Here is a 24,731-nt window from a genome sequence, read left to right on the forward strand (position 1 = left end):
GTAACAATTTATGGAGAGAAGTGTAGTGGTAAAGAAATAAACATCAGCTATCTGACATTAAAGGGACTGTTAGGGGACTGTGCTCTTCATTTTTTTTTTATTATTTTTAGGGGACTTTGTTCTTTATTTTTTTGTTGGTTGTAACACAGTTATCCTCAGAACTTACAGAATCATCTTCAGAATATTATGGGACTTCTTTTCTACTGACTTCTCTTGAAAAGTTAATTTCTTTTCTTTTATCCCCTCATAGACAATTAGATAATGCCCCTGAGCAGGTTGTTCTCAACCTCTCTTAAGCACATTTTCTGTTTCGGGTATAGCTCAGTCACTGTTGCCTATCCGTGCTTTTGTTTCTTTCATAAAGAATGACAAAGAAATGGTTCCAGAGCAGAACGGGATGAAACTTGAACAGTTTGAAACTCTGTCTTAAAACTGATTTTGCTACATTTTTGATGCTAAGACTAAAAAAAAAAAAAAGGAGAGAAGTCTTGTAGCAAAGATTTTTGGTTAGATTATTGGACTTTCCTAATACATTTTATTTAATTTTTCTGTCTGGAAAGCAATTGTATTACATCCACCCCTTGCCTCTGTGAATCACACATTTAAGAATTATCTTTAAAATCCACATTCATCACACAACCTTCACTTAGAACAACAAAACCAGCCAAACTAAACAAAAGCACCCCACACAAAAACCAAGATAAGTTCATCACAACACAGAACAAAATCAACAGTTTTCACAAAATCTACCCCTTGTTCCTTCACCACAATTACAACAAAACTTACCCATGATAATTCTACTCTCTAACATTGTTCAGTACTTGTTTTGCCTGTTACCTTTCCCAATTACTATCCTTGTCTCAAAATCCTCATGATCCTGAGTTTTGGCACCAAAAAGACTGTAGAGGGTTGACCCTGGCTGAATGCCAGGCACCCACCAAAGCCTCTGTATCACTGCCCTCTGCAACTGGACAAAGGAGAGAAAATATAATGAAGGGTTCATGGGCTGAGATGAGGACCAGGAGAAATTACTCACCAAATACTGTCACAGGCAAAACAGACTTCATTTTGGTTCATTAACTGAATTTATTACTAACAAAATCAGGGTAGGATAATGGAGACTAAAACAAGACCTTAAAAACACCTTCCACTAGGAAACCTACTCCAGCAAGGGCTCCTCTCTCCATGGGTCTGCAAGTCCCTGCCAGGAGCCTGTTCCAGCACGGGCTTCCCGTGGATTCACAGCCTCCTCTAAGGCATCCACCTGCCCCAACATGGCTCTCCTCTATAGCTACAGGATGATGTCTGCATCCCTGTAGTCCTCCATTGCCTACAGCTGCTTCACCATGGTTTTCACCCCAGGCTGCAGGAGAATCTCAGCTCCAGTGCCTGGAGTATCTCCTGCCCCTCCTTCTCCACTGACCTTGATGTCTGCAGAGTTGTTCCTCTCACATATTCTCTACCTGCTCTTCTCTGGCCACTATTACATCAGCACAATAACTTTTTTTTTCTTCTTCATAAGTGTTATCACAGATGCATTAGCAGAATTTCTAATTGGCCCGCCCTTGCCTAACAGCCTGTCCATCTTGGAGCTGCCAGGGATTTGCTCTGCTGCAAATGGAGGAAGCAGCTTCTCACAGAAACCACCCCTGTAGCCCCTGCTGCTACCAAAACCTGGCCACACAAACCCAATACATACATGTACCATGAAAATGTAGTATGTTTATCAAGCATTGTTAGTGGTAGTGGGAATGAAACATAATAGATTTTTAAGTATCTCTGCATTAACCAGTCAAAATGTGAGAGAATTGGATTCAGAACTAATGTGTTTTCTAATTTTTTTAAGAAATACTCACTTTTTGAAGGTAAGAGAGTCTTAGGCTTTTGTCATTTACATGTTCTAGTATTTATTAATTTCTGTTATTGAAGAAATAATAGACAAAGCTCCATATAGAATGCTGCCAATCTGTAGCAGATACCTTGCAGTCTCTTGCAGTTTTGACTTTTATTTTACTAGTAGATTAGACAGCTTCAATTGATCAGTCATCCTGTTTCACTGGGAATGCATTAATGCCACACCAAATTGGGCGGTTGAGGACATGAGATTTGTAAAATGGCTTTACAGATGGGATTCCTTTCATGATGTACAGGTTTTCATGGTTTTGTTTGCTGGACAGTAAATACTATGCTTACTCTTTAGTGATGAAGACAGGTGAGAGTGGAATGACTGTATTTAGGCTTCTAACCAAAGAAAATCGATGGGCCTGGGTACAGGCAAATGCACGTCTTGTCTACAAAAATGGAAGACCAGATTACATCATTGCCACGCAAAGACCTCTTACGTAAGTCATCCTTGCATAAAGCAGTATACTTCAAAAACTGAAAACTTGTTTGAGGCTGTTCATATTCAAGAGGAATTTTTGGTTTTAAATTAATATCCTTTATATTCCAAATTCCTAAAATTCTTTGCTTGCCAACAAACATTGAAAAGAATTCTGATATTTCAGAACTTATGTAGCACACTCCTTTGCATACAACTTTAGACATACTGATTTCTTACAAAGAACAAGATCAGCAGCAGAAGCATGAAGTTATTCCATCCACCATATCTTAATTAAATCCCAATGAAAGAAATTCAGTACTGAATTTCAGTTCTCAACTAAGTTCTGTATAATATGGAATTCAGCCTTGTTAAATAGATTAAATAATTTTTGCTAAGGAGTCTGTAAAATGGAGAAAAAGAGATACTTCAAGTACTGATTTACTTGCTACACCAAGAAAAGCTTAATGCATGGAACAAAGCACTCTTTTTTTCATTTCAGCCCATAATGCACAGAAAATGGTGTATGCTATCTAGATTTAATTACAAATGTAATATGTAAATGTGGTATTACAGTTATAAGCTCCTTATTTCATAATCTGCCTCTTGGTTTAACTCAGCCAAGTTGAGCTGGAATAGGTAGGAATTTGAAAAATGTCTACAAATAGAATAGTTCATTTTTTAAGTTAATTCCAGGGGACAAAAAGAGTAACTGTTTAGTACTGCAGTACCATGCTACATATCTGATTTATTTTCAGAGATGAAGAAGGGGCAGAACATCTACGGAAGCGTAACATGAAGTTGCCCTTCATGTTTGCCACTGGTGAGGCTGTGTTATATGAGGTATCTTTCCCTATGTCGAGCCTTATGGACCCCTCTCAACCGAAGAGTAAAAGCACAATGGGAAAAGGAGCCAAAGCAACACTGCACAATGATTCTGTGGATCCAAACTCCCTCCTAGGTGTGATGTTAAGGCAAGATGAGTCTGTTTATCTCTGCCCTCCAGCATCACATAAACTTTCTTTCGAGCGGAACTTCTTTGCAGACAGTAGGGATGAACTGGCTGGTGTTGTTAGCAGTGGCTGGACAGACAATCTCCTACCTGCTGGAACTCACAACATTCTCAAACGGGAGCTGATGGAGGACAATACTGTTCCACTTCCTGAAGACAGTGCAGCCCTCTTTCAGGATAACAAAACCAGTGATTTGTACAGCATCATGAAAAATCTCGGTATTGACTTTGAAGATCTAAAGTGTATTCAGCAGGATGAGGAATTTTTTAAAACTGAATTATCTGATGTGGATGATATTGGGGACATCAACATAACTGATGAAATCCTGACTTATGTTCAGGATTCCTTAAATAAATCTGACTTCTTATATTCAGACTGTAACCAGCAGCAGCCCTTGGTCCAGAATGAAGGTTGCATGATACAGCAAGACTTAGAGTCACATCAACTTCATCAGCACCAGAAACAGCTTGTGGAACAGCAGCAACAGCAACAGCAGCAGCTCTGTCAAAAGATGAAACATATGCAAGTCAATGGGATGTTCACAAATTGGAGCTCTGGCATCAGCATGCCTGTTAGCTGCTCACAGCAGCAGCCCCAGCAATATATGTTCCCAGGCATGCATGCCACTACATCTGAGTTCTCTTACAAATCAGAAGTAAACACTTCCCCTTATGAGTGCAGGCAAGACTTTGTTCCTTACAAGCAACCCACAGCGATGATGCCACAGCTTTCTAATTTTGCTCAAATGGATTTTCCTGCAGCAGGTTTTGACAGATCGACCTATTCTCCTTCTTCCAACTTTGAGGATTTTCTCAATTGTTTGCAGCAAGTCCCTGAGAACCTTGAGTGTGGGATAAACTCTGAGTCAGTTATGCTCGCTCCTCAAACGTGCTATGCAGGCGCTGTTTCTATGTACCCGTGCACGCAGGAGGCACAGCCCAGCTGCGTGGATCAAATGCAGTATGATCCTATGATGACAAATCAACAACCACAAACCTTGGGGAACAAGGTATGGTAAACAGCATTGCTGCATCTCTTGCATTTTGGGTCGAGTTGATATTGTTTTGGGGGGGCTGCTGGGGGCAGAGTTTGTTGTGACTGAGTTGCTGAGTTTGAAGTGGATGGGTTAGCATTGTGTGGGTGTCTTTGCTTTATTTGTTCATTAGAGTGAAGAGAGTTGCATTTGGTCAAGTTTATATGTATGTGTGCCTGCAGTCTGATAACTCTCTTTGCCAGTATTAATCAAGAGTGAAAGAACTAGTCTGTGGTACCTACCATTAATTTTCCAGATAGGAGCAAAAAAAAAGTAGATTTGTCAAAGTCTTGGAATTTGCTAATAGACCTTTTTCAGAGGAGTTGAGTTTGCTTGACATACTCCTTTTCATCAAATATGTTGTAAGGATAAAAAAAATTTTTTTGAAGTGTTAGTTTTGTCTAGCTACTGAGATTCTTCAATGATTTTAGGATTAGTGAAAGTATTAGATTATAATATCATAAAAAATGGCCTAAAACATAAACTATTTCACTCCTGTACAAAATGTTGCTGCAAAAAGGTTTTTATATATTGCAATAAGTGAAAGTTGGCTTTTTCCTCAAGCTGCTGTCTAAATTTTCTGCTAAAGAAAAAAGAGTTGGAAAAAGTTATATTCACAGTAAGATAAGATGGTCCTTTTTCACCAAGGAGAATGCACAATAAAACCTGTAGAAGAGAGGATCCTGGCTGTAGCACAGACTGCAGTTGTAAACATAGTTCTTCATTTGTAAAATTAACTTAGAAATAAAATTCAGTTAATAATTCTTCATTCTGAATAACCTTCATTGAAGTATTTTCTGTTATACCATTTATTTCTGTTAATGCTGCTAAAGTACAGAGCCACAATTATTTTTTTTTTTTGTTTTACATCAATGAGTTAATGTTCTGAAGTACTGATCCTGCAAATGCTTATGCACATGCATAAGCATTTACAGAATTAAAGCATTAATTGGCATTTAACCTATGCAAGACAAAGGTGAGGAATGCAATTAGAGCATCTCCATTTTTTACATGCTTAATACAAATACAAAACATTCCCCTTTCAAAACTGCTTCACTGCTGAAAAAAATGCAATTGAAGAATTGCAGAAATTTACCTAAAATATGGGACAGTTCAGCAAGGTGAATGGCTTCTCCCTGCGTGCCCAAGGTTGAAATTGCATGAAGTGACTTTGAGAAACTGCAGTGCACAAAGTTGAGCACTGCTTGGCTGTGTGCTGCCTGGCTGTGCTGGGTGTTTAGTCTTTTGTAGTGCTTCTTAAAAGGGTTGCAGAGCAGTTCCAGACCTATCCAAGTTTGTCTTTCTAATAACAAAGAATTACTCTTTTCACAAAAGCTGTGCTGGTGTGATACATCAGTTTTGAAAAGCCATTGCATTCTCAATTTCATTTCTTTGCTTTTAATGGTTGGTTTCAATTGCATTTATTTTGCAGATTATTTTGGTTTTACACTGCCTTATATAATTTTTGTTATGAGCCCTATTTGTAATTATCTTCCTTAAATTTCCTTCACATTTATCTATAAATAGTTTAATTGCTAAGACAGCATGTCTGAAAAAATTGTCTATTGCTTCATATTTACTAGAATGCTGTGCTGCAATAATAATTGGACATTTGGTTTGTTGTTGTAAAAAGATGAACAAAGGTCACTTTGGGAAAAATTGTAATTACTTAAGTTCTTCAGAGGCAAATACAGCCTCTCTTGTTAGGGTATTCCTGTCCTGTGTTGGGCTAGGTAGCCCTGCATAAGCAGAAGCTTCATGCGACTAAGCAGACAGGATACTGCTGTCTGAGCCCACATTCACCCAGCCAAACCAAAGTAGGGCAGTCTTGGTGGCTGGGTTTAGCACACTGACATCCCTGTCAGTGGTTACAGTCCAGAGAGAGGATAGATGTTGCTATACAAGCCATGATTGATATCTTTTCAGACTTCAAATGCCCATTGATTTCTACATGAAAAGACTATGGCATTAGAAAGCCAGAACGGTCGATTGTGGTCGTGTGCCTTGACCTTCTGCCTATCTTGTAACTGTGGTAGGAGCATAGCCAGTGGAGTCTAAAATCACTTTCAGTGATGGAGAAGGATGGAAAGGCCTGTGATCATTTTGCTGCTTGTTTAGGGGTCAGTATTCCTTTATTAAGCAGGAGAAACCTTCCTAAGTACTTGATTCTGTATTGAGAGCATTCTTAAAAAAATTAATAAGCATGGTCATCTTATGAAGAATATTGAAATAACCTACTTCTGTCAGAAGTAATCCTAGTGTATGCTCTTAAAAGTGTGTCGGTTTTGATTAAAAACATAATTCACATGGCTACATTCTTGTTGCTAAAAACTTAGAATAACTGCACCGTTAGTAAAATTTCAGTGTTTGTGTAGAAGGGAAAAAAATGAAATAAAACACAGCATAATTTGATAGATGAATGAATGAATGTATAAGACTTGTTTTTAAAGACAAACCTTGAATGAATGAATGAATACTTGTAATATAAGCTGCTCCTGAAGAGATGATGGAAATGTTTAAAATACTTTGTTGTATTTTCCTTGCATGACCTAACAGAGTATTTTGTAGATAAAGTCCATAGCATGACAGGAAGCATTACATTGGATGATTAAAATAATCCTATGAACAATTATGTTAAGACTGATGAAAGCCATTCATTGCACTTACTTGGCATTGTCAATATGAACATTGTCAAAAAAGCCCACCCTGCAACATTTCAGCCAGTGAATTGAACACAGTATGCTTCAGCTTATGGATAGAACTGCATGTGCATTCCTGGGAGAGCTGTAATGTCTGGATCCCACTGCAGACATGGAAAGATGTAAAAAGGTTGCTTTTAAAATGTAACAGCTGGATGTGACAGTTAGGACTTCTCAGTCAGACTACTTTCTACAAATGGAAACTATATTGCACTTCAGGTAATAGAATTATTTCTTCACTTAGCCAGATGTAGGGCTCCCATTGACTTCAACATGGGTAAGATTCACTGATGATTCAGTCCCTACTTTACTGCAAATTAGCTTCTCATTATTCATCATTTTAGAAACCAAATTAAAGTTAATCAGTGCATTTTAAGATTGTTTTCATCCAATGTCTTTAGGAGGACTTTTAAATACTTATAAATAAATTGGTTTCCTATACTGACCATTTATATTCTCTTTTTTTCCTGCCAGTTCCAAAATGGTTTCAATGGAGGAAATGTAAATGAATCATATCCCTCTCAGTTAGATGTGATCAGTAATGCACAGACTGCTACACATCTTCAGCCTCTTCATCATCCAAAAGAACCCAGATCCTTCTCAGATTTGGCATCTAGTGGATTTATGTGATTCAGATCTAGAGCTCCATCTGTGATTTTGTCTGGGCATCAGGTTGCTCTGAGGAAAAGCTTGATAAGTCTCTCTTTGAGCATCAGACTTAAACAGCTAAATTGCATTTTGAGAATATAAGGTTGGTTGCACTATATACGGGTGGATACATAATTCAAGACCTGGCTTTTTAGAATGACAGGTGGAATTAAATCTTCCGATTAAAAGTATGCATGTGCTGTTTTCCATCAGGTTGACTGTGTCCTTGCAGTATGGATTGCATACATACTACAGACTATGTCATGCTGTACAACATAAGATAAGGCAAATGGTTTTGTTGTTTAGAAAATAATTGGGCACTTTACAAATAGCATTGATGGCACAAGGAAGGTGGTTTCACACGTGGATTATTTCCTGACTTTATTTTTTAAAAACTATTAAAAAAAGCTCTAAATTCATGGGAATCAAAAGCACTTAATTTTAATGCATACTAAGCTCTTTAATCACTTATTTAATATTTAAATCCTTTTGTTTTAAGTCTCCATTTCTAGCACTTTAATAGAAGGCTTAATACAAGGATATGATATGCAACTTCAGGTTTTCTATGAAACAGACCCCTTGCATTCCTCCTTTTCATGTCAACCTTAAGTGCCTCACAATTTAGCTACCTTGTTTCTGATGGGAGCTTATTTTAGCAAAACTCACTATAAATGTCATCTCTAGTATGTGAACTTTTAGCTAACATCTACAGTGCTACTGGCTGTGTCTTTTTTCCTTTCCTTCTAACAGTTATTTGTTTAGAGAGTGACTTAATTCTTTATCTGTGGATTTGTTACACTGTTATCAGGAGTTGTTAATGTTCTGACTTTAGTTCAGCTAAAGAATTTGAGTTTATTCTATACTGCTTTTCTGCTTTCTTCAGGTAATACAGGGTATATTAAAAAAGCAGATTTTGCTGAGGGGGAGGAGCAGATCCTCAGGATTAGTTTTAGATTATTAATGCTGAAAAACATGTGCCTTATCTTGTGTTAAAATGCTCATAATGTTCTCTAGAAATAATACAAGGCTGCTCTATGCAAATATTTTCATTAAAATGGATATTGAAAAGGATTACATTTTAAATAAAAGGGGTAAAGGAGTCTCAATAGTGATTGGTATTGACATTACTTTGACTGCAGTTTTCAATGTTAATAGCGGGGAAAGGATCAGTTTGGTTTCAGTTTTATCCCTGGCAAATTGCACTGCAAAGAGCTGAGAGGTTACTCTTTTTGTGTGTGTTGATCCATTTGAAAAGCTTTGTGCAAAAGATGAAATTGGGGAAAGAAAAAAGTCCTTACATAAATTCTCCTTGTAATAGGTTTTATTTTCAGGAAAAAAAACAAATTAAACATATCCACTAAACATTCTGGGGTTTTGTTTTGCTTTTATCTGAGGACTGTTTAAATTGAGGACACCAATGTTTGGTGCAAAATAATAATCTACATGAAAAATACAGAAATGTGTATATGTTAAAAATATTTCATACTCTTGTGTATTGTATAGTTCATATATAATAAAATGTCTTTGTAAAATATTTTAAACAGTTAATTTTAAAGTGTTACATCGTTATATGTTAAGAACAGTTTTATTACATTTGTTATATATAATGCAAAATGGCAATTTAGCCAGTTTGTTTGAAACAGGCAAAAGTAAATTGGCTCCCTCCAGATAGTTGTTAATATTGTTTAATAAAGGACAATCACTTAAAATTGGAATCCTTTCATAGCTGAAACATGCTTTCTTTGAAGAAGAGCATATTTTCTTCCATTCTGTGTGATATGATACATTAGGCCAAACTTCTAACTCAGTTACAATTTTTCATATTAATGAGTTCAGCAGTTCTTTTAAGTGAAGTTAACATATATGAAAGGGACATTAAGGAAGCAATTGCTATTCAGGAAAAGCCCATAAAGACATTGTGGGTTTTGTTATAAGGTTGCTTTTTTGTTTTTTTAATGTTTCAGATTTTGTTTTCAGCACAAGACAATAGTAACTAATTCACTTAATATAATTTGAATTAATCCTTGATTCTCTTTTCTTTATATTGAAGGTCTTGTCTTAAGCCAATATCTGAAACGTCTTCCATATCTAGCTAGTGTATCATGTTTGCGTTTGAACTTGAAAATTAGAAAAATGCTGTAAAACCAGAAGGTTTAAAGGGATGATGTATGTGTTCCATCTTACAAACCATTATATATCCTGTTTATGAACTTAGTTAAACCAAATACATGTTGTCCTATCACTAAGTGCCAAGGATGCAGTACTACAACTGTGCTGCCCTACTTAATGTAAACAAGGTAGTTGTTTATATGCATATCAGCGTATTTTGTGCATTATCTTATGCGTACAACATTGACTGTATTAGTGCACTCTTGATCTGCACCAAACTGTACCTACAGTGCACAAGTGTTCCTGAATTGGACCTCTATTAGCCCTTCAGGTCTGTTATAAGTAAGATTATAACCCAGTGTTAGTCAGTATTACTGTCCATTTTTGTACAATTTTCCATACCTTGTTTTTCTTTCCAGTTCTTCTCTCCGCTTTGCTATGCCTGCACTTACCATGCAATACACCTCTTGCGTTAAGGTATGGTTCTGTAGCGCTCCTGCTCATCTCCACTAAAGTTTGTAAGACATAATACATGGTAATAAAATATTCACTTGAATGTAGCTGAAATGTATGTTCTTTTACTACAAAAATGTTTGATTTCAACAGCATACAGAAAATACGTTATCATATGGTTACTAATATCTTTTGAGAGCTTGTAATCTAAAATAGTTTACAAACCTTGTTATTTACGTCACTGTGGACTTTGCACTTCTCTGAATATTAGATGCAAATACAATGTATATAATTTAGAGTGGTGAAGAAATGTGTATTTGTCCATGGAATTAGTATTTTATACTTGCATGAAAATGAATTTATAAATAAAGTTTGTAAATAGCAAGCCACAATTAGTAGTTGGAAGGCTCTTATATCCATTGCTTAATCACACTAAATTCACAGTTGAACAGTACTGAAGCAGGAACAGATTTCTGAATTGATGCTGCTGAAAAGAATATTCTCTTTTGTGATCTGTAGCTGGCCATTGGTACTTACATTATATTGGTATTTCCTGTTTATTGCTAGTTCACAAATAGTGACATTAAATTAAGAAAACAATTATTTTAGTTTATTTCTAATTGCTAATATTACTGTTTCCTGTGTGCTACGTTGGCTTTGTGTGATGATCTTTTAAATAGTTTGTAATGCTAAATCAAATGTTGCACTGTAATTCCCTGTGCAGTTTACCAAATTTACAATAGTTCTTCAGTTTAGTGATGGACAAGAATTTAATTGGTTTGAACTACGCTATTGTCTAGTAAAATGTTGTAAGACAAATGTCTTATCCAGAATCAATACTAGGCTATGAACTGTGTGTCAGTCCTATTGTTTACTCTTCTGGCACTGCACATAAAGACATGCTAAGGTACTAGAATAATTCAACAAGACTGCAAATCTATAATGTAACATCTGGAAATAATCAAACAATAATATAAGCAAGTACACCTTTAAGCCACATATCAACCTGTTCCCAGAAGTATAGGACCTTACTGTCCAGTTTTGTTTGAAGGAAGGATATACTTCTGGAGAAAACCATTTTCTTTATGATTTATGAAGTTTTTCTTCTTAGCTCTAATTCAACGTGAATGCTAACTAACAGTCATGAAGGTACCAAACCAGCAGTAGGGCACTGCATCAAAAACTCAGGCAATTCATTGGTAAAATTCATCATCTTACTCAAGGCTCTGTCAGAGGGAATCTTTTCCAAATAGCTCTTTCGGAGATCTTCCTAGTGAGGAACCATGTGTTCCACTCACACACTTAAACTGAGAGCTGTTTTATTCTCAGGTGATTTTGTTCATCTGAGGACTGGCATATTAAGTGGGGTTACTTCTATTATCTAGAATAAGAGGCTGATTCTACTTCTAATATTTTTATTCTGTCGTTCATTAATTTGGCAAATTATCTTCCTGCATTTTTTCCTGTCTGCCTAGGCATCCTTCCCTATTAGCTGACATTTCTAGTACTAAATCAGTGATACAAGAGCAAAACAGCTTTAGACATCCAAAATACAAGTTGACATCTAAAACTAATGATGAAATTCCCCCCACTGTATACTTTGCACCATCTAAACACATAATGATTTCCAGCATGGGGCACTGTTTGCTTTCTCCCATTTTATTGCTGTTCCCTCCAGGAAGCAATGATCACTTTGATTGCTTATCAATGAACCTGAGCCACTCTACTCTTTCACTCCAGAAAATTCTGGTGCATTGATTTTTCTGGTGAACCCACATTCTGTCAATTCTCCTATCTCTTGAATTTTGTCTTCCTAACAAGTAAAGAAGAACTATAGCATTAAGGCATCAGAATCTAAATGAAAAAAATTCAAAGATTCAACCAAATATGTGAAATCAAAAATGTGATCAGTCTTATGAGATCATGAGTTTTCTTCTTAATAACCTGACTTTTTTATTCAAAGTCCAACATGCAGTGTTATTAGTATTTTAAAAAGCTATATACACTTAGTTTCCAAAGGAGGCAGTCTTTGAGGAAAGGAGAGGTTCCTCAACCTTAAACTGTTTTATGATTTATGCTGAAGCCAACAGGCTCTTATCTTCTCTTGAATCTGGCCTGGATGCAAATAAAAGTATAAGCAACACTTCTTATAACTTCAATTAATTAGAAACTTAATTAACTGCAAAATTAGTAACTTGAACAGATATTTTAAAACATTTTGAAGGCTGTATATGATCATAATCATCTGGATATCTATACAAATAAGTTTGAGAAGTTTCATTATTAAAAAAATTAATTATAAAAACAGTAGAGGAAGCCTGAGGGATGTTGGGACTAATTGGAGTCCTTCATGCTGTATAATAAGAATAATAATAAATGTAAAAATACCTTCTATACTTACAGAATGAAAATTTTTGATCAAATTTTCTCCTTTTTGCTGGTTATGGACAGGCAGAACATTGAGTAGTGGGCATCTGTTGGTAAATGGTAGGAACCAGAGGAGCTTGACTCCTTGTTAATAAAAGTAAGAGCTGAGTTAGAAAAAACTATTAAATTAATTTGTGACACTTGTCAGTAAAGTTTTAAGAGGGAGATGCAGGAAGAGAAAGGATGGTTTCGCTCTCAATGGACTTGGAAGATGTTTGAAGGTATTTGTATTCTTTTCTAGTTCCTAAATCATAATCCATACTTTTTTAAAGAGCAAAATTTAAATCTTCAGAATCCCTTACTTGGCTGCCTTGATCATTCAATAGCCACTCAGATCCTGGTAACACTGAGGTACTTGGCTACCATGCCCTCACAGTTGCATATCAGGTGTTTCCTGCATCTCTGTGGGGCCCAAACCAGTGAGTAGTTTCAGAATATACTGAGAAAATTTGTCCAACAGAAAGCAGCCAGAAAGTCTGTCAAAAGGAACTAATGGGCAAGCAAAACAAGTTAGCTCTATTCTCTACCTTGTTTGGAGTTTGGATGTGAATGAAATAGTCTCCACAGTGGTTCCTAGGATATCCTGAAATGAAAAGTTGTTTCACTTGGAACAAGTAGTTCATGAATAACGGAGAGAGTGAGAGAGCAAATGTCCTTTGGTCTAGGATCTAGGACATACACTTAAGACAATTGGATTCTTCAGGAGGATGTGCTGGATTCCAAGGATAGTCTGTATCCCAGCAGTTAGGACATTCATTCAGCTCTTCATCAGCATCTGCTTCATTCTCTTGAGGGGAGAAATGCAATCAATTTTGGATGGAGGTTTAAATGTAAAAGCCCGCAAACAAAATAAAAAAACAGTGTGACCTCCATACTTGGTTTTACATCTGCAAGTAAATAAAGGAGCTCTGCAGCTAAAATATGCTACAAATGCCCTCATTGGCTTTTAGCTGTTTATACTGGCATATATGTCGCTGTTGAGCTGCTAGCAGAGAAGGAAAGCCCCGATTCTCAGCGTGGCATAGAAAAAAGTACTTTATTGTTTGAATCCAACATACATATAGAGTTTTCAAAGGTCACCCAGATTGGTCAGCCAGAAGCCTCCCCCTAGGCCTGATTGGCTAGGCCTGCACTGTCCAAATCTTGAGACACTGTTTTTAATAACATCCAAAGTTTATCTTTGTTTATAAAACACAAAAAGAATTCTCATGGGAAAGACCTGTGCTAGCCACAGATATATATATTTTAAAGTACATATATTGTAAGTTCTCAACAATATTATAATCATAACTGTCTCTCAGACCTTTTTCTACAGAAGCTGCAAGTTGCTCTTCCAAGTTATAAATGGAACTGTAGAGTAAGTGCAGAATGATCTTCTGCCAGTGGAGCTTCAAATGCAAAGCCAAGAGCAGGTCAGGATGTCACAGAACTGCCAATCACTATAAAAAGTAGAACAGTCCTTTCTTTGCAGAAGTACCAAAAATTACTGAACAAAATGGTACAGCATTTTGAGCCCCTGGTGGGTGGTGGTAGCAATCCTGTGTAACATGCACATGCACGCACACAGAGCGGCCTGTGATCATGAAGGCACATGATTGTGTGCCAAAGAATGTTTTAATTATACTGGCATCTAATCAAACCTTGAAAGGCTAATAAGAGCCTGTGACACCTCATTCAGTTTAAAGAAGGATCTGTGTTAAACGTCAGACCTAGGCTTATAATCAGTGCATAAACTTTTATGTACTTAGCTTTATGGCTCAACTCTGCTTTCAGTCCCTCAATAGTTCTTAATAAAATAAATACAATGAAGTTCTCAGGCAAAGAAAAGTTTTGCTAACTTTATGTTTCAATTTTAATATTGCAAAGTAAAATAACAATCATAGGAGGTTCAGACCAAGAATATTATTATTATTATTATTATTAAGCAACAAAAATGTGGAAATGATCAGTTCAAAGAATGTAGATAAACCTCATCAAATGGTTCTAAGCTCTTACTTTTTCCCTCAAATATAACTGTGTAAAGTCACATTTGTCAAGTTTGTTCCCTTCCTTCCTTTTTTGCAGACATCTGAAAACAGCATGTAAAATGTTTCTTGCTACAGATGAGAAAGATACAGATTTCTGACTCAGCTGTGACTGAAAAACTTGTGGAAGTTCAAAGTGCTTTGAAGTCAGCATGCCCATTTCTAGAATCTGGACAAAAGTGAAATATATGGCAAAAAATCCAGATCTTAGTGGATGTACCACTGGGACATCCTTCATTGCTTTTTTTTCTTTTTAGAACTAGAGTATTTGTGTATTAATGGATACACTTGCCTACCCACTCACAGGGGTCATATATATCTTATAGAACCTGCTCCAACAGATACCAGTAGAATTAGACCAGTTGGAGCTTTTTGCTTAGATATTATCAATGTTGATTTTAGCCTCTGCTGCTTCTGGATGAAGACAACTGTGTAGCTTCTGCAGAAGGAGCCAAAGTATACTGTGAGAGTGTCTTGAAATCACTTTGACAGATGGCAAAGGCAGGTGAGGAGTTTAGCCTGTGGGAGTCTGCAGAGCAAGAACAGTTGCTTCATGGCTGGAGCAGTTGCCCGTTTTGTCAGGGAGCAAGGTAGCCAGACTCCTGCAGCAGCACTGCACAGTAGCTGAAGTCACTAACAGGATATACAAAGGACAAATATGGCTCAGAATTGCTGCCAAGACTCCTAACCCCTGCACAGGCAGTGCAGGGAGATCAGCAGTGCAAACTGCTGCTCACACCACAGGGCCTGGAGCCAACTGTAAGCTCCAAGACCAGACTTGTCTGACTGGTGACTCCCTCTTATGCAACAGCCTTGGGGTTCTAGGACAAGCCTTCTGCCAGGGCTCGACTGGCAGCAGGAAGGACTGCATTCACATGTAGATCCTCACAACAAATACACCAGCTGAGCTTCCACCCAGGAACTTGGAATAACTGATCGGAATTATTCGATGTTCCAAATGAGCTGACTCCCACACTTGCAGACACAGATCACCTAGCAGTTGTTATTTGGGGGGGGAAGGGGGAGGGAGAGTGAGAAAGAAGATTCCAGCAAGTTGGTTAAACAGGATGATTTATAACACCTAATGCCTAAAGCAAATACCAAACTATTTTAGAATCTGTTTTCCTGTGATGTGGCAACTGCTAGGTCAACTCTTGTCCACTTTGAGGTATCAGTTAAGCAGCAGCTCTCAATTGATAAAATCTGTTGGGCAACACGACCCAATTTGAGCAGCTGCTAAATTGCTTATCTGATTTTTGTAGCTTTTCCAAACTTTGCTACCATTGCTTGCAACTTCTGACTGCTCTCTGTTCCTTTCTCTGGCAGCTGCTCTCTTTACCCATGCCACATTGGTGAGTGGTTCCTGCTACAGCAGCTCAGAGCACTGAAAATAACACAGATAACTAACATACATGTTTATGTGTGTTAGCTTGAACAGCTTTTCCTACTTCCCAGCATAAAGAAAATTGTTGCGTAACAGTTCTTTATTCAGCTTTAGAAGAGAGATTGAGGGTTTTTTTTAGGCTTTGACCATCAGCCTTGGCAAGTAAAATACCTGTCTTGGGACTGTCCCTTGACATCACTGTTCCTTCTTTGCCCCCTGCATGCAGAAAGCATGGCAATAGTTCTGCTCTCTGTTTGCCAGTCGCTTCTAAGTCATGTCTTCCCTCAAAGCAATCTTTCTCAACATTTTGGGCTGTCAATCTTCATGCAGCCCGGAGTCAGTTCTCCTGCCCGGGAGAAACCAAGCCACTGCCAGCAGTGAGAAGTAGGTAGCAATTCCCTGGCTAAGATAAACATACTCAGCCGGGTATTACAGCCCACTCATGTTCCCTTGTCACTCCCCACATTAGAGGAATACTTGTACATACTTCTTCCACCCATTATGTCTTTGGAGCCTTTTGTAACTTCCTACTTGTAACTCAAAACTTGAAAAACACTTCTTTAAAAATTGCATGCAATAAATGATGAAGGACCCTTCTTCCATCCTTCAAGAGTCAGTATTTGACCTTTCATTTACCATACTGTATTTTTAGTGGTATAATTTCAGATACAATTATCTACACTCAGCTTCTTAAATCTTGCATGAAATGTTTTTTCAGAGCCACATTAACAGCTAGCTGCTCAGCTTGCTGGAATTAGAAACCCGATATGTTGTTCTATTTACAATATAAAATCAGACTGTGGTTTTGGTGTAGATCACTATAACAAAGAGGAAAGGTCCCTTTGGTGTTCTTTAATTTATGACACACTGTAAAATGTCCAGGCACATTTTGCCTAGTAGCAGAAGGAGAAAAAATAGTAACTCTTGGCCAAAGATTAAAACAGTCTCACACACCATTAATGTATTTTGAGATCCTGCACATTTGGGAGCAAATCAGCTACTTATCTGCTTCTGGGATCATACTCATTTGTAACCACAGTGCAGGCTCTGTGGCTTTCAAGATTTTTTTTTTGTTAGTCTGCCTAAATAAAATCATTCACATCAGATGAATGTCAGTACAGTGCCATTAAGATCACATTAAAGAGATCTTTAGGCTAACATTTTTGGCCTTGCAGGAGGACTTGCATCCTGTTCTGATTTTTTTGATTCGTAATGTCTCAAAGCCTGCTTTTTAAGCACTAGAAACTAAAAATAGTCAAGTGCTGTGAATTACAGCTACATTGTGCTTTTTACCCTGCTCATGAAAAGTTCTTGTCATCATTCTGCTGAGTGTTTCCTGGGGAGCTGCATAAACAACTATGACCTATAATTTTCTATAGCTTGTGGTCAAACTGTTTAATCTCTGCTTATCAGTCAGGAACCTTAGCTACTTCAAAATGGCTACTTCACTGCAGAGCCTGGATTAGAAATACATCATCTGATTAACTTCAATCAACTGCATCAGTAAATAGAAACATTACTAGTGAATCACAGAATGATGCAAAGACCTCTTACATCATCCCTCTCTTCGCACTGACAGAACAGGATTCTTCATTGTTATATAAAAGCTTCATCTGTCTGACTAGGGCAACTGTGGTACCTCTTATTCATGCAAGAGCCCAGTAGGCTCTCTCTGTGAGGAGGATTTGCCTTCATTCATCCTATATTTTTCTCCTCTTCATTTTTTCCTTCTAGTCTCTATGTAGTTACCTCAAGAAACTGCCTTCCAGACAGGCACATAACAAAATATTTCTTGACTATCACCCCTAGTCAATTTGAACAGTAGGTATTCAGGGACTGGTATTTCTATACACCATGCTATTAAATAATTGGTATGAAGAGGCAAATAAAAAGAAATTGAATGATCCAGCAGAACTGGCAGATGACCAGCTACTATTTTTTTTCTTGACAAGATAATTCTTCAGTAAAAACCTCCCCTTGTAACACAAGCCCATTGTTTTTATTGTGTTTCAAAAATGCTTTTCTTTCAGCCAGCTGGGTTTTTAGGGGGTTTGTAGTTTTTGAGGTTTTTTTTTCTTCTCAAAGTGAGTATAGTCCACTATGTCAGTGCTGGACAAAGAGACATTAGTTGAATTGATTGTTCATCATATTAGAGACATACGTATATGGGAAAATCTCGTTCTCCTTCTTTATATGAGGAAACTCCTCATGCATGTCAGATTTCTATTGGTTTGGTTTTCATGAATAATATGTTGAAAACTCATGTCAAATGCCTATCCAATGTCTCTTTCTCCACCACTAAGAATTCCTTGTTTTCCTCGTACTTTGAAAGAAATGGAAGTCTGCATTTCCCAAAAACTGAGATAAAAAAGTATGGGAGATCTGTTCTAACTGAGGAGGATGCAGTAGGGAGCTGTCAGATAAAGTTGTGGAAGAAAGACCAAAATATTGAGGAAGCTTGGGGAGTAATAGGACATCCAGTGATGGTCCTTTGGGGGTTAGTTACAGGTGCCACTGTGTAGGACACTCAGACCTAGACTGAGCTAGCTGGTACTCTACAAACAATTTATGTGACTTAATGGATTTCTCCCATCTTTTTTCATGACTCTGCTTGGTCCAGGACGGTGGCCTTTCATTTTATGGCAAAAACATGTGCACAGCCCGAGAGTAGATGCTTGCCTGTGTGCTTTTAAAGGGCTCATAACTGCCTGCCAAATAGCTTTTTCTTTTTGGTTTCATGCATTTTTGAAATTCATACAAAACCTTTGGAAATGACTCACACAAACATTTCAAAATCAATCCAGAAGAATTGGAAGAGGGAGGTGTTTACTCCCTAGCTGACAGCCTTTGTATGTCATATCTCAGCTTGCAGCAGGTGTTCTCAGCTATCATCAAGATGCTCTCATAGCAGCTGAACATACATATTCCTTTGCTCATGACATTCTTTTGCCTTATGGAACTTGTCAAACTGCAGCATAAGTTATCTGAGCTTTGCAAAAATTGCAAGGAAATCCTATATTTGCCACTTCTAAATATTGCTGACAATGTTTTGTGGAATCATTTTGTCTTATGGGAGAAACAAACAAAAAGATAAATATAGATTTACCCACTCATTTTGTCTTTGCCTCTATCCCTGTCGATGTCTGTACCCTGACTGTTCTTCCTCACCTGGAGGCCCAGTCACAGAGGATTTACTTCAGTCTGAAAAGTAGGAAAATTACCTTGTTTAAAGCTGACAGGCGAGTTTAGAAGTGGCCTACCTTACTTAGGAACTCCATGCCTCAGGATAGAGATCACTTCTGCCTGTTCATGTGGAAAAATACAGAACATATTTGTGAAAACAACTGTACTGTCCACATGCACCTAAAACAATTCTGGCAGTCTCTGGCTCTGAATGTCACCTCTGGGTCTCCTAACTTTGCTCCCATCCCAACAGGAATGGTTACTGCCTCTGAAGCTGGAGATGAATGCCATTCATGCAAAACAGAGAAAAGCTCTTATACCTATTTTTAAAATGAATATAAATAGCTTGGAAAACACTGACTGTGGGTTTTTTTAACCTTAGCTTTCTGATCTGTGTTACAACCATTCTGGCATCAAAGAAGGGAAGATAGAAAATAATGACAATAGAACAAAACCACAGATCTTTCCACATTTCAGTCCTTCCACTAACTGGCAGATGTTTTTCATAAATGGTGATATATTCTTATACTCTTTGAAGAGGTTGAGGCAATAGAAAAAAATAAATTTACTTTATTTTCTGAACACCTCTGGAAGATTATCTTCTCTAGAGGTGGAGAAATCAGCTTTTGTGGTGTTCCTCATTTCTATTTTATTTTTTCCACAGCCATTTAGCCTCTCCTCAGCATCTGTGTAGTTGCAAAGAATGTAATCCCTGCCCTTCACTGAGAAATTGAAACCTTTGCAATCTACTGACACAGCAATTAGTAATCTACTGACACAGTCTTACTGGTATGCATCTTTTCCTTCTCGCTCAGCGATAATGTCATCATCCATTTTGCTCTTAACTCGGAGTAATGAAAAGTGACTATTTGAAATACTTCACTGTTGGAAATGGAACAGATCTGTTACCAGATGTAATGCTAGATGTAGCTTTATTCTGTATTTTACAGAATATCAAGAGCATGAGTAAGGTATAAGATCAAGATCAGACATTTAATTACTCAGGACATACATAGCTAGTGGTTACACAAATAAATCTTGAAATTCTGATCTCTTAAATCCAATCTCCTACGCACGTTGATGAATGACACACTGGAAGATATTCAAGGACCTAAAGACAGACATCTAGTGCCATTTTAGCTATAGGCTATCCAAAGTATCTACATAAGCAATTTCACAACTTTTACAGAAGCAGCTGGTAGGCCAGGAGAGATTGGTGCCTTTTCCAGATACAGGAGTCACTGCCACATTAGGTGACATGTTGTAGAGAAGCACTTAAGACATAAAATTTAATAAATAATTACATTTCTTCTACATTCTTATATGATCAGCATGTGGATTTGTTTAACATGTTAATAGGCAATCAGTTTTATTTACATACCATCTCACAAACATGGAAATCAGGAAGGCAAAACTGGATTTAGTCGTTTCTTATCTTTCTAATCCACCCCCCAGGTCACAGTCCTTTTGTGCTCATAACTGTTCGATGTTGTTGTGATAAAACCTTTTAAAATTGGAAAGACTTAATTTTATCACTGCAGCATCTGGAATGCAGAAGCAACTTATATTTTTATGGGCAAGAAACTGCCAATCTCCTCTCACTAAAGAAAACACTGTAGTTATATCCAAATGTGACCCCATGATAATGCATCAGTTCTGGCCTCTGGTGCTCAGCCTTCAATATAAACTCATTCTATCAATTATCCAACACATTCAGCTAGGTTGCATCCTGCTTCTAAGTGTGCTGTGAGTAAATGTCCTTGGGAATCATCCATTTGTTGCTGCCAGTGGCATCTTGTCTGTTCTCCCCTCTGACAGGGGATATGAAAGTCGACCAGAAAGCTTCTACAGTGACAGGGATGCTGGCTGTCTGCCAGTACCAGTGGGTATTTCAACAATCAGTCCAGGCTGCCTTAGGCAGGCTTCAAAGCCAGATACAGTGATCCCAGCACTTGAGTTCTGCTGGAACTGCTGGCACTCAGCTCAGTTTTCTATGCTTACTCTTCTTTCTTCATGTCTCTGGCTTGGTGAGAAGGAAGAACACTTTTAAAGAGGTATTTTTGAAGCAAAGTCTTTTAAAGCTGACTGTGATCCTTTAAGAGTATGCCTTGCATGTTTCTGGGTAGCATCAGCTATCTGGGACAGTGCTGGATATTTTTCATAGATGTCTCAGCCACTTCTCCAATAGAAGTTCTGCCATAACTGTTCCCCTCTTATCTCCTATTTCTCATTCTGAAGAGACTTTCTGTTTGCAGATGAGGTAATTGGCTAAAGACAAGCTTGCTGACCAGGCCAAAAATTCTGTGGATGATTCTTCACAGTTTTACAAACTGGCTGATCTATGACTCAAAAAATTCAGAAAACTGTAATGAAAAGACTCACCTGGGACATATGCAGAATTTAAACCCCCATATCAGCTGTTGCAAGTGATTAAATCATTCAAACTATCTATCCAAGAAAACATTTTACTCTAAATAATGTTAAAATATAAGCAGTGAGGTTTCAAAGAGAGAGAATATCTGAGAATCTGTATCTCCCTATGAAATTAATAAGGCTGAGATCTATCTCTTATCAAGGTCTGGGCTCATAGGGGAATCAGGCAGATAGATAGACAGATAGATAGATGGACAAATATGCAGGAACCAAATTCCCACTGAAATCATCTTGTTAAAATAGATGCAGTAAGAATCAGAAAGAAGAAAAAAAGAGTAGTGTATTTTATAGTGTTCTAATCTTTCGAAAACTCTCCTATCATTTCTTCCAATAAATCTTTTATAGATTTCCTCCTGGCAAAATGTCTGTATTGTCAATAAAAGAGGTATTTTACTTTTAAAACACGTGCAATTTACTTGATGCTTTAAATTGCCTTTGAAAAACTTTGGCTTCAAAGAAGCACATAACAATTATCCCACACCCATGAAGTGAATAATAACTTCACTTTCTGTGAAAAGCAGTGGTACAGCATTTTTCTTTGGCTTTTTGCCAAATGCAGAGGCATTCATTAAGGTTTTACTGCATTTTTTTTATAAACAGTGTCTAATTTACCTGAAATACCAACATGATCTTTGCCAGAAAGGTCATTTACTTAAGGTTGTTTGAGTTTTTTTTGTACAACACACTTTGCTTGGGGATGACTGTCATTTGAAGCCATAGAGCCACTGGCCACCTAATGCCAGACTCTAAACATTGCAGAACATTGTAGATATGTTCTGACATCCAGGTCCCAACAGATGCCAGGTATGGTCAGGTCTTCAGACTCCTTCTCGTTTTTTAGTGTAATTATAGCATAATATTTTGCTTTATCCCCTTGACCCACTTAGCAGTCTTTCCCCACTGCTTTGATTAATTTTGTGAAAGCCCCATCTCCTACTTGAATCTATGTTTATCATGATTTATTTTGTTTAATTGGATTCTGCTGTATGCTGAGAGCCACTGAATTACATTGAAGAAGAAAAGAATATACACAATGTCACATCAGACAAAATGTGAGCATGATTTCATTTAGTTTCATAGTCTTCTTTTAGGTCCCAAAAAGGGAACTAGAAAGTATGGTCACTTCCTCTGCTTACTGCAATGGAAGAAGTGTGCTTTGTCTACAAAGAGGAAAAATGAAGGCTTAGGGTATAACATGATCCTTATGACCCCCTTCCAACTTGAGATACTCTAGGATTCTATGATCTCCTGCATCCAAATAATTTTCAGTCCCAGGCTAAAAATAAAATGTAAAGTAATAAATGTAAATGTAAAGTGGTTTGGGGTCCCATTACCTATGTTTCATTTTTTGCTATACATTTCTTGATTTTTCTGTCTTCACAAATATGTCAAAATAGATTTAAATTAATCTAACTCCTTTGATGTACTCACAGAAGGGCTCTGGTCCTTTCTCTCCTGACACAGTCGAGTGCAGTCACAGAAGCTTCTAGAGATGGACCTTTCTGATTTGAGCAGGTAGAATGAGTGGGCTTCAATGGAAAAGGTTACTTGTTTTCTCTTACTGCTTTTGCAGAGGCAGATTTTGTCCCAAAATTATCCATTCACCTCCTCCCATAATTATGATTAGATCTTGATGGAAATTGAGAACCTGTACTCCTGGTTACACTCTTGTGAAGCCCTGAGTCATGTAATGGGGCTGACCCAAAAGAGGGGAGATTATCCTAGTGATAAAATGTAACTCCTCTCTAGATTCACCACTTAAAGATGCGGTCATTTCATTTAATTAAAGTTGAGTTTAAAAAAAGTTTTCATACTCTATGTATGCAGACCTCAGCATATGAGACCGTTTTAGTGAGGATTTGAAACTTCTTTTGATTCACAGATTCATGGATGAATCAGAATAATCTGTGCCAGCTACTCTGCATGACCATAATTTAGTTCTGTTTTGACTCATCCAACTGAAAAAGTGCAACAGAAACAACAACAGAGTGAAAGGGTGGGGAGTCAGTACCAGCCTAATTTTAGAATCTATAATCTATATGTGAGCCTGAGGTCAGTACTTCAATTATTATTATCAGCAAGGATCTCAACCTACAGTCAAGTGAAGTCTGGAGAGTGATTCAGATGCTGGAGTCTGGTCTGGTGTAAACAGAAAGGCTCTCCAATGTCAGTTGAGAAGAACTTCCAGATCACCAGCACTAGACCTTTGGTGGTAAAGGAATATGGTCATATCATTCCACACACAAAGTTATCAGGCACCACTGAATTTTTCTGATAGTTAAGACAAATTTTCTAATTACTGGCCTAATTGTGGTTGGTCAATGATTATTTATCCTCCAAAGCAGGGGAATCCAGATCATGCAGTGATGAAAAACAGGACCTAAGGGCTTGCTCCTCACATCATGCAGTGCCATAACCCCATGTTATTTCTGTTTTGGCTTCAACTGAAGTTGCAGGCTGTGACCTGACATTTGTACTGGATGAGTTCCTGCTGTAGTATTCTTGCCTTGCACTGCATGGAACAAGCATATATTCTTCATCAAAGCAGAGGAAAACTGTGCTGTTGACTGTATTTACTTTCACCTTTTTACTTCATCCTTTGAACATTCTTTGTGCTGGCTGGTGACCATAATAACTATGTAAGTCACTTTATGCTGTAGATAATGTTTGCACAATGATATAGCTTGTGTAACATGATCATCATCACATCTATGCTGCTTTTCTGACAGCTCCAGATAGATTTACTCCTGTGTGAAAACAGGTTACTGACTTCTTTTGGAAAACACTTGCAAGCACCATGCTTTTTTGTTTGTTTTCTTGTCTGTTTTTTTATTTTTTTATTTTGTTATGGAAGTCCCATTCCAAATAGCAACCTGACCACTTTTTCTAAAACCAGCTATTTTTAAAGCCCAGAAAATTTTTCTGTCTTAATCTATTCTTGAAAATCGGAAGTTCTGTAAAGTTTTTCCTTAGTGTTTTAACTAATAACCTTCTCATAAAAAATA

At 37.4% G+C, this 24,731-nt stretch overlaps 1 protein-coding gene across 1 annotated transcript in view; it reads left to right on the top strand.

The window, feature by feature from the left end:
• AHR (aryl hydrocarbon receptor) overlaps positions 1 to 10,667 on the top strand; it is a 60,762-nt gene extending 50,095 nt beyond the window's left edge. The window contains exons 9-11 of the mRNA XM_085050855.1: positions 2,201 to 2,342; positions 3,079 to 4,342; positions 7,540 to 10,667. Coding sequence (XP_084906981.1) covers positions 2,201 to 2,342; positions 3,079 to 4,342; positions 7,540 to 7,695 — 1,562 coding nt within the window. The 3' untranslated portion in view covers positions 7,696 to 10,667. The remainder of the gene's footprint in view (positions 1 to 2,200; positions 2,343 to 3,078; positions 4,343 to 7,539) is intronic.
• Positions 10,668 to 24,731: the final 14,064 nt, after the last annotated feature.

Source organism: Lichenostomus cassidix, chromosome 2 (genome assembly GCF_008360975.1).
Source record: "Lichenostomus cassidix isolate B80296 chromosome 2, HeHo_3.0, whole genome shotgun sequence".
Classification (NCBI taxonomy): Eukaryota; Metazoa; Chordata; class Aves; order Passeriformes; family Meliphagidae; genus Lichenostomus; species Lichenostomus cassidix.